The following is an 11104-nucleotide window of genomic DNA, read 5'->3' as shown; positions in this document are numbered from 1 at the left end:
AACTTTCTCTTATGTTCATTTGCTTTGCATTTTGTTAATTGACAAAAAAATACTTCTATTTTTGAAAGCGCTCTTACTTTGCAGCTCCCCCCCCACCTGCCTAAATCTTTTGCACAATATAAAAGGTTTCCATCATATCCCACCACTCCCTTCTTTCTTCCACGTTATACAAATTACGTTCTTTAAAGGGGTTGTCCCGAGAAAGCAAGTGGGGTTCAGCACTTCTGTATGGCCATATTAATGCACTTTGTAATATACATCGTGCATTAAATATGAGCCATACAGAAGTTATTCACTTACCTGTTCCGTTGCTAGCGTCCTCGTCTCCATGGTGCCGTCTAATTTCAGCGTCTAATCTCCCGATTAGACGCGCTTGCGCAGAAGGGTCTTCTCCCTTCTCTTGGGTCTAGGCATGAGCGGCGTTCTGGCTCCGCCCCCTTCTACGCATCGTCGCGTAGCTCCGCCCCGTCACGTGTGCCGATTTCAGCCAATCAGGAGGCTGGAATCGGCAATGGACCGCACAGAGCCCACGGTGCACCATGGGAGAAGACCCGCGGTGCATCGTGGGTGAAGATCCTGGCGGCCATCTTGGTAAGGCAAGTAAGAAGTCGCCGCAGAGCGGGGATTCGGGTAAGTACTAAACTTTTTTTTTAACCCATCCCTTGTGTTTGTCTCGCGCCGAACGGGGGGCCTATTGAGAAAAAAAAAGCCGTTTCGGCGCAGGACAACCCCTTTAAGGCTTTCCTCCCACCATTTTTGTAGCCCCTCTTCTATTTTATCAATGTCTTTCTGTAGGGGAGATCTCCTGAACACAGTGGAGCTTATTTACTATTCAAAATACAACATTTTTCTGGTGCAAATTACTATAATTGATGCATTAGAAAATATCTGAACACAAGCTGAAATATCTGAAATTTGTTCTCTGCAATGAAAAAAAAAATGCTAACAAGTAATTTGATTTTTCTAACTTTTTAATTAAAATATACAAATCAAATATTCGTATGTATTACAATCATATACAGATAAATAGTTACAATGAAAATAGATTTCTCTTTTACACCTCGGTGGGAAGAGTAAAAAAAACAAACAAACAAAAATGTATGAATAGCGTCAGCATTTGACAGGTCCGGTGTTTTCTTCTCGCCTGGCGTTAGTCAGCCATCGTCCTGCACCAGCACTGGGAAGGCGTCTCCCCCCTCGCACAGCTGGGTGTAGATGGCCCTAAGTAGTAGGCAGGAGGTTGGGGCGCTCTGACTCCAGGATTCGGCTTCGGCAAGCAGCTCTTCACTGAACACCTGGGAGAGATCACAGCTTTACACTGATGGCTAATTTACAAGGTGAAGGTAGCGCTACAGCAATTAAACGTCATTAACACGAACAAAGTAAGATACATCTAAGCTGGCGGCTTCAAAATAAAGTAATCAACGTGTAGGAAAAAAAATGAAGTAATGATGAAGAGGCAAGGGAATCGCAGGCAGATGTAGAAGAGGCTGAGAAGAGGGAGAAGGAAGCGAGAGATACGTAATAGAAGAGTAAGATGGGGGATGGCAGGAGACAGAAGAAAACAACTTGTAGATGAAGGGGGGGGGGGGGGGGAAGTGAGACTGTGACTACAGAAAGACCCAAGAGGAGGGGCCGGCACAAATATAATGACATTAAATGTAACAGACTCCGCAAATTACCTTTTGTAAATGAATCTTCTGCTGTAATTCCAAAATTCTCAGCCTGCTACGAGTCAGCTCACAAAGCTCACCTGGATGGTTATATACAAGTGTGGGAGGCGGTCTACTGTATGTAGGGGGGCAGCCTACGGGTTCCAGGCTAGAAGGATTCATAGAAAATTTTCCTACCCAATTCTTATGTTCTGCTGCCACTAAATAGGGAAGAAAAATATATTTATTTAAAAAAAGAAGGAATTGGCAGAGAAGCATCATGGGAGTAAATATTTTGCTCTTATTTCAGGTCTTTCGGTCCATACCATTCCTTTTTAGAATCTGCATATAGCACTTAGTCAGCGAAAAGAGGTAGCGCTGAGTTGAGTGCTTCTGCTTTTTCGTTTGAGCGGTCTGTGGGGGTCTTGACACCCTGAATTACACTGATCTAAACTTTTTACATGTCCCTATGATAGGTCAACATTTTTTTGACAATATGGTTACAATTCAACCAGTTTAGTGCTTCTTGTGTGCTTCATGCATCAGAAAGTCAAATATGCAAATATAGGAGATTGAACAATACCTCTGCAGCACCACCTACTGGAAGGCAGCATTCCTGCAAGTTAATGTTAGACTCTTTATACAAGCCTTGTAACAATGACTGGGAATTGAAAGCCAAGCCAATATCCATACACAGCTGTTTTGGAGTGTTTGCCCCTCATCAGTATGCATTAGGTTTCTGGCTTGGCTAGCGAGAGGCCTATACACCGGGAACATGAAAGTCAAATCTACAATACAGATAAGAGTTAAAGTTTACACCAGTTTCTAGAGTAAATTATACTAAATGTGTTGGGCCACAGAGGCCTTGCCTTACCCACTAGACCCAACTTGCTTTCCTTCGCCACTTTGGAAAAGTGGTGAGAGAAGCCTAACATGCAAATCATTGTGAAACTAAGAGTATACCATAAAGAAGTACAGCTTCGTCCGTTTGTTAGTGGTTGCACCAGGTATTGCAGCACGCTGTTGCTCGGGATGGAGCTGCAATAGCAGGCGCAGCCATTACCAAGAGTGTGTCTGAAAAACAATTCAGGGGACACAGTGATTGCTTGCCCCTTCAATCACTTAAGCAGTGGGGATTGGGGAAATCAGCCCCCCACTAATCTGAAGTGACAGTCCACTGAGATCAGGTATGATTAGGGACCTGACAGGTTCTCTTTAATGGTTTGAAAAATAGCTTGTGAAATACAGCAGCCGAACAGCAACTATCTTTTTTCCATTCACATTCGCCAGTGCCAGTGACACCCAGCGATGAAACAGGGTTATTTAGAGCCAATACAGACAAATGGTACAATTATTTTCTTTCTCGCTTTCCTGGAATGGCATTTCAACAATTGTGGCCGGTATGAAGAATATACTTTATGCTCTGTGCAGCCTTAATTATATCCCACCAGCTGTGGAGCTGTAAAAGCATCATTTACTGAAGGAGATGTAAAATTTGGGAAAGGGTAAGGAAAATTGTTATAATCTAACATCAATAAGAATGGATTCTGTAACTTATATGCCAGTAATGTATTCCAGAGCCGTATGAACCAAACTGATAAAGCAATCTTCCCCGCAATAAATTTTAGTGTGCAAGAAATAAAAGCCAGAGAGCTCAGCAAGGAGGCTCCATCTCCTTGAAGAGTATGCATGACCTGTTCTTAAAAGCAATTTTCCCACCATAGACCCAACACCATTTTCCCTGGTACGCCAGCCGCTGTACCCAGGGGGAGATTACATGAAGATATGGACTTGCATGTGAGCAGCTCTCCATTTAACCTCTACACGGATATGGCATTGCCTCACCTGGGAGGCAATGTCCCCGTTATCGTAATAGGAGGGGGTGTCAGAGATTGGGAACCCTATGTATCCAACATTTTTGCTATATCCTGTGATCTAGAAAAATGTTAATGGGGTCAAACCCTTAAAAGTGGGTGGGAAACAATATACCGTATCAAAGTCTTTGGAGTCCCATACCAGTTTGCCACTTTCACAAACCTTTCCGATGTGCAGGGTGTTACCAGTGGAGGACATTTTATTTTAAATAGGTAACACCCAATTGCTGTTCATTTTAAAAAAATAAATGGAAGTAAGGAGCAAAATTAAAAACAACCCTTTAATTCCACAAATAAAGGGAAACAAGTCCAAAGGCCCACTTAAGACCTCCCCAATCTAGAGCAGATTTTCCCGAGAGACTATTCAACAACCTTATGTCCTGTGCATATTGGCCTTCAGAGGGCCACTCCACTAAAAGACCATTTTATATTGCGATTTTGGATGATTGTCCCAGGAGTTTCACTCTATACGTGATGGCTAAATTGTTACCATTTACTTTACAAAATTGGAGATGCAATTTTTAATGACTGTCAATCAGATTCCATGAGGGTTTCTTTGTGGCCATTGAACAACTTAAATTTGACCAATACTGACTTTTTTATGTGGTTTCCTTTGTATGCCTCCTCCTATTTAATGGGGTTAAGCCAGGAATACAACCACTGTTCATATGCCATATTCGATAAGAGGTTGTGTTTCATGGCACAAACCCTTTAAATGGGTTGTCCAAGTTGGGACTAGTCATAATGAAAACAAAGGTTTCGTACGGTGTTAGCCAGTAGAGCAAAATGTGATTGTTCTCAGCAAGAGAAACCACATATCATATCTACAAAATTATGTGGTTTTTCTTGCTGGGGACTAGTCATAACCTATCCGGAGGATAGCTCATCAATAGTTGATCATCTGGGGTCCACTGCTGAGAACCCCTACCAACCAGAGGTTCATTGGGCAGCTGATGAGCGGACCTCTGACAATCACCCATTGATGAACCCATTAAAAAAAGAAAAAAAAACGATGCACAAAATACCAGTAATCACATACACTATGGGTGAAACAAATGCAGCATGCTCTACATGACCTGAATTTCATTATAAAGAATGATCATAATATTGGAAAGAAGCAAAGTGTAAACTAGGTATTACTGCGAGTACCACAAATTTGCACAGTAGGCTTTTATCAATTGTGTAAGATGTGCAGAGGCTGCAGTGATACCCAGAACTCAGCAGCGCTGAAGTACCTTTAGCAACTTAGCAAACAGCAGTCCCTTTGCCCAGGACCTTAACGTTACACCTCTGGCCTTCATGCTGACTTAGATAATTAAAGGCAACACATCTCAAGGGCAATCAAACAGGATTCCTGCTCAGCAACTTCAGGATATAATATGGTTCGCCCACCAAATTTAAATAAAAGCTACCTAGCTGACAAACATCCATAGAACATATTGCATCTGTGATTTATTGGTAAAGGTCCATTTAGATGGGACGTATGTCAGGCAAAAGATGCTCGACATTCGTTCCTGTATACACTCGCTCCCATGCTATTGCACGGGAGCTAGTATAGCTGGCTCACTCATAGAGCAGCCAGCAGAGGGGCGGAGCGGCTGCAGGAGATTTCTCTCATTACGCTCCCCTCGCCCTTTTCCATTAACTTAACATAGCGCCCGTTCAGTATTGAACGGCTGCTATTTACACCGAGCGATCAGACCATAGTCTATGCTGCATAAAGGATGGACGATGAGATGATTGCTGATCTTTCAGTGTAAATAGCAGCCGTGAGAGGCGGGGGAGCGTGAGGAGAGAAATCTCCTCCAGCCTCTCTGCTGTGAGCCATCGATACTAGCTCCCAGGCTGCTGCAGTATGTGCGGGGACGAGTGTCGGGCATCGTTTGCCCGACATTCGTCCACTCTACATGGGCCTTAAGGCTGCACCGGCCTGTCTCATTGTGACATTTCAATGGATATGGACAGATGTATTGTACTAGTTTTAATTAATGACAGTCATCTGGTTGTGTTTAATTAATCTTCCAGAAGTAACATGTTGGCTATGATGACATTATAATAGTCACCTTGAATTGAAGTTTTATGAAATATTCTTTTGTAATTCGGCGCACAGTTTGCTGTATGGACTGGGATTTATGAAGCAGATGGAGACCTCTTGTAATTCAGATGATGGATAGTGACTTCAAAGCCTCACGCCGAGGGCACAACACACTCCAGTGTCTGGTCTGATAATTCTGCAGTCACTTACCCAGCTGGAGATCGTGCAGCTCCGACTGGTATTTGGCCACCACTTCTTGTAGTGCTTCCAGAAGCAGCAGAGATGCGTAATTCTGCCAGCGTGAGGAACCTTTAGAGACCAGAGAAATGTCAGTCTTTCAGATATGAAATTACAAATGTCAATATAATTAGAGAGAGATAGAAGCCTCCATTCTTCTTTCATGACATGAAACTTCATCTGGAACGCTGTTTCTCTTGATATTAAAAGGGTAATTCTTACCTCATCAAGTCCATGGCACATCGCTAGGATATGTTACTACTTTATGATGGTGAAGGTTGGACCCCCACCAATCCTGTTATTGAAGGAGCCAAAGCCCTACTGCAGCAGAACCAGGTATTTTTCTTGCACGGAGGAGTTCTGGTCACCCGCTAAGTAGGAAACTAGAAGTAGGGCCCCATTCAAGTGAATAGAGTGACCTGCAGTTCCCTGGATATCCAAGTGCCGCTAGTATGCAGGAAAAATGGAAACCGGTGCTATAGTAGCTCGTTGATTCCCAAAACCACTATAGCAGCCCCTTGATTTCCAGGATCAGCTTATGATCCATGGCGGTCTGACCTCTGGGGAATAAAGTTATGGTATATCCTAGTTATATACTGTCACTTTATAAAATGGCAATACCCCTTTAAGCCAAATAGGGGTGGGGCATAGGTATAAAGACATATTTCCTGTCATACGAATGTTCTGATATCTTAAAGAAACTCTGCGAGTTGAGTTGATACAGTTATACCTACTGCAACATCTGATGCAGCTGTGCATGACACAAAGCTTCGGCTTTGAGGGTGCATTGACATGTAGTGGAATTGGTGTCGATTTTCCACATCAGAAAATTTGCACCAAACTTCACAGCTAATTCTGCAGCAAAATAACCCAAAACGTGTCAAAATCCACACCACAGGTAAGGATTTTGACGTGGAATTTGCAACTTATCCAGAGCAGATTTCACCCCTTCTAATCAAAGGCTCAAATGCGCTGCAGATCTGTGGAAAAATCCATAGCACAATATAGACTGTGGATTTTGGAGCAGATTTTCACCAAAATACGCTACGTGTGAGTGCACCCTTAATGTTTATATACCGGGGAACCAGAACAGCCTCCTTCATCTCTCTGCTTGCATTCAAATGGAAACCTAGGGACAAGGGTACAGAGTGATTTGGCCAATAAGCAGAGTAGGGAAATTCTTTAATGTAATTCGATAAGTTCAAGTCCCCTAGAGGGGCTAAAGTAAAAATGAGTTTAATACATTCTGAAGAGATTTTAAAAGATAAAATATAGTAAAAAAGTTTTAAAAGCCCTTTTCCTTTTTCAAAAGAAAAAAACTGACATAAAATGTTAAACATAATTGGTGTCAGTGCAATTGTAATAGTTGTATTATTAAAATATTGCAGTAATAGTAAAAAAACATTAAATTTAAAAGAAAACACATAATGCCAAATGGTGGCAAATAAAGAAAGCTCATCTCACAAGAAACAAGCACTCAATAGCTCCATTGACGGAAAACACAAAAGTTAGAAGTCCCAGAATATGGTGACAGAAAGCTCTTGAAGTAGTAAAACACGAAAAATTAATAAATCTATAAGAATTTGGAATGCCGTCAATTGTACTGATCTGCTGAACTACATTAACAAGTCATTTTTACTGCAACTTGAATGCTCTACAAATTTAGGCCAGGCTAAAATGACTGATAAAACGCTGCATTAAAAATCACAGTGTTTTACCGGCAAAGGAACCGCGTATCCCTGCGTATTATTGCGTTTTTTGCCTGTGCATGAACAGTGTATTTTATGCATGCTGTCATGCACTGGCCTTTTTTTTTTTTTTTAAACTTTCTTCTGATGTTTCTTAGCAACATACGTAAAAAACCACTGTACATACACAATATAATTGCGTATGCAGTGCATTCCGGACGCACCCATAGAAAACAACCGGCTATATGCGTGTAAAACATGGTAAAATACCACATGCTGTGTTCTTTTTTTTATGCACGTCATTTACACAAGAACTATACACAAGTGTGAGTGGATCAATGAAAATCAATATACTTTTATTGACTCTATTCACCACGTATTATGCACGTGTACATTGCGCGTGTGATATGCACTGAAATTACGCTTGTGTGAGTCTGGCCTAACCTAAAAAAAAAATACAACTTATTCTTCTAGGTTACCGGAAAAATAAATAAGTTAAAGCTCATGGAAGGCCAGGAAAAAAAAAAGATGACAATACAAAATGGATTGGGAGTGAAGGGGTTAAGTTACATAAATGAAGCTCCAAGCAAGACCATTCGCAAGAACCTCATAAGCCACAGTTTTACAAACTTGATGATCTCAGTATATAAACTATTCAGCTTGTCATGGGAAATCGGAATCTGCTCAAAAGAATTAAGCGCTAAACAACAGTATGACAAACCAATGATGCGCTACACGCAAGTGTCATATTGTACGAGATTAAATACTTACAAGGGTATTCCAGTTGTGAAGCAACTTTTCAAAAATTCCACATATAAAAAGGTGTTTGCATCAGGTTTACGCACAGCTGGTTACGGGAATAAATTGAACAGCTATTACCTTATCCTCCCCTCCATTTTCCAAGATGGCCGCCGCATCCCTGCTAATATGGAGCTTGAAACTGCATTTTGCACAATTCCCCGCTGTTGGTCAGCAATCTGGTCCCGAGAGCTGAAGGGAAAAAAAGTCATCCCTTCTCATTATGCTTCGCTCCATCGGACTAAAGGACACTGCTCTCTCCTGGTTCTCCTCCTAAGTATCTGACCGCTTGTTCAGTGTCTCCTTTGCTGGCTCTACCCCCCTCCTCTTCCCCTTGCTGTTGGGGTCCCCCAGGGCTCGGTCCTTGGCCCCCTCCTCTTCTCCATCTACACAGCCCCTTTTGGACAGACCATCAGGAGATTTGGCTTTCAGTACCATCTCTATGCTGACGACACCCAGTTATACACCTCTTCCCGTGACATCACAGCAACATTCCTCCAGAACACCACCGACTGTCTGTCTGCTGTCTCTAATGCTACGTTCTCTCTCTACCTAGAGCTGAACTTCTCAAAACTGACCTACTGGTGTTTCCGTCCTTGAGTATTGCAACTCGCTGCTGATCGGCCTCCCCCTGCCAGACTCTCCCCTCTCCAATCCACGGTGAATGTGGCAGCCAGGGTCATCTTTCTGTCCAGCCGCTACTTGGATGCCTCTGCCCTGTGCCGGTCACTGCACTGGCTGCCCATCAAATACAGAATTCAATTTGAACTCACCACTCATCCACAAAGCTCTCCACAGCATCGCACAGCCCTACATTGCTTCTCTCATCTCAATTCATCACCCAGCCAGCGCCACTCTGCTAACAAGATCAGACTAAGTGCCCCTTTAACTCGAACCTCTCATTCCTGCATCCAAGGCTTCTCCAGAGCAGCACCAGTTCTCTGGAACGCACTACCCAAAACTATCCGGGCAATCCCTGACCCACTAAACTTCAGGTATGCTCTAAAAACGCACTTCTTCAGGGAGGCATACTGTATCTCCTAAACCAAACCCCTCTTTACTCCGCCTGATAACATGCTCCCTGACCTACTGACTGCAATCCCTGCTAGTCACAACAACCCCTCCTTCAGTCATACCAATTTAGCCACTATATGGCTCAAGTCTGACCATTGTCTATGTGCATAGCACCCCTCACTCTCCACCTCGCCATACTGCGCACATCTCCAGCCCCTTTACCTTCTGTATCACCCCATTACTTGTAGTATGTAAGCTCGTTGGAGCAGGACCTTCACCCCTACTGTCTCCATCAACTGATTATTAGATGTAACCGTAGTTTTGTTCCCCCTGTCTTGTAAGCGCTGCGGAATATGTTAGCGCTATATAAATAAAGATTATTATTATTATTGAGCAAGCCTGATCTGTAGCGCTGGAACACCTACAGATTGTATCCAGGCCAACCTGTGAATAAACCCTTCTGAAGTACGAGGAGAAGGTGATGGTTTATAGAGTGACAGATACAGAATCCAAAGCAGAACCAAATTACAAACTTTAACAACTTTTGGTTATCATTCAAACCAAAACACCCCTTTAAGTATCATCCTAAGTGACTGGTTTGTTAAAAGCCATCTTTTCAATACCTTACCACAAAACTCCAGAACCTAAATCAATTTATTCCAATCAGATTACTAATATGGGTATTATATATAACACTACAAATCAATTTACAGAACATAAGCTTCACTATTACAGCATGTATACAGCCAGGAACAGATGTAATGTTAAATACATATGGAAACTAATGGGTCATGTTTGTGCTATATAATAAAAGAGGAACTAAGCATAGGTCAAGGCTTTGTTCATTCATATGTAGGAGTTTCCTTTCAGAGCCTCCATTGCAGATTCCCTTTTAACTCCAGGATGAGCTAGCGCTGCATTTAGCTCCATTTCATCCTGGAAAATGCAATAAGGCAAACCTGAAGTCGAAAAGATTCCATTAAAGCCAATGGAGTCGGTTTGGCGCCATTTGGTTCTGTCATAAGACAGATCCATTTGGGCCATGGATTCCCTTTTCCTGCTTCTATGAAGGAACAGGAAAACTGAATCCACAGCGCTGATGTGAATGAACGAGGATTCATTAAAAGCATTGCATAGCAATATATAATTAGCATACCAGTACACGAGCACCGGCGTCCACCGCTAATTGTCAGGTTGAACTTGCAAGTCCAGTTGCAGCTCAGCAAGTGGCTCTAAATCGTGAGCCATTATAGTCATCCAATAATAGCAGCTACCTTGTATTCTGTATCCCTTATTATAATGAGTCAGTTTCTATACAACAATCCAGCTGTCTGTAATATTCTTAGCAATTACATTAAGTGGTACATTATTCTTGTGTCTGCAGAACCCACTTTTTCACATCACGAATTAAGCAGGATGAGCTATGGTTTTACACTCCGCAACAACAAATATCTCCAGCATGTTTGCATGAATGGCCACTGATGAAGGAACCCTGCGTCCTCTACGACAACTGCTAAAAAAGGTTACATTCTGCCCTGCAATCAGTCTTTGTGACTAATGGAACCTCAGCAGGCTGCAACTGAGGTGGGGACAAGCAAAATGAGTCATGTAATGCCGCTGCATAAAATGGACCCGGTACGTGCTGCACAGAATAAAAGAACATTAGCGGCTCCTGATGTGAACCCATAAATGTAGGGGGTCACAGTGACATATGCTGAGAACAGAGAGATATTATGAAGCCAAAGAGAAACATTAATAGCAATTGAGATTATATCATATGTCTCTATTTATAGATATATATATATA

The 11104-nt window shown here is 42.4% G+C and overlaps 1 protein-coding gene across 1 annotated transcript in view; it reads right to left on the bottom strand.

Annotated features, from left to right (window-relative positions):
* Positions 1-953: 953 nt before the first annotated feature.
* TEDC2 (tubulin epsilon and delta complex 2) overlaps positions 954-11104 on the bottom strand; it is a 34031-nt gene continuing 23880 nt past the window's right edge. Inside the window, exons 9-11 of the mRNA XM_066576446.1 lie at positions 5772-5870; positions 1683-1873; positions 954-1295 (exon numbers count right to left, since the gene is read on the bottom strand). Of these exons, the coding sequence (XP_066432543.1) occupies positions 1155-1295; positions 1683-1873; positions 5772-5870 (431 nt within the window). The 3' untranslated portion in view covers positions 954-1154. The remainder of the gene's footprint in view (positions 1296-1682; positions 1874-5771; positions 5871-11104) is intronic.

The sequence above is a fragment of the Eleutherodactylus coqui genome, chromosome 8, assembly GCF_035609145.1.
Source record: "Eleutherodactylus coqui strain aEleCoq1 chromosome 8, aEleCoq1.hap1, whole genome shotgun sequence".
Classification (NCBI taxonomy): Eukaryota; Metazoa; Chordata; class Amphibia; order Anura; family Eleutherodactylidae; genus Eleutherodactylus; species Eleutherodactylus coqui.
Note: the sequence above shows the minus strand (reverse complement) of the source record. Positions and strands in the feature narration are given on the sequence as shown.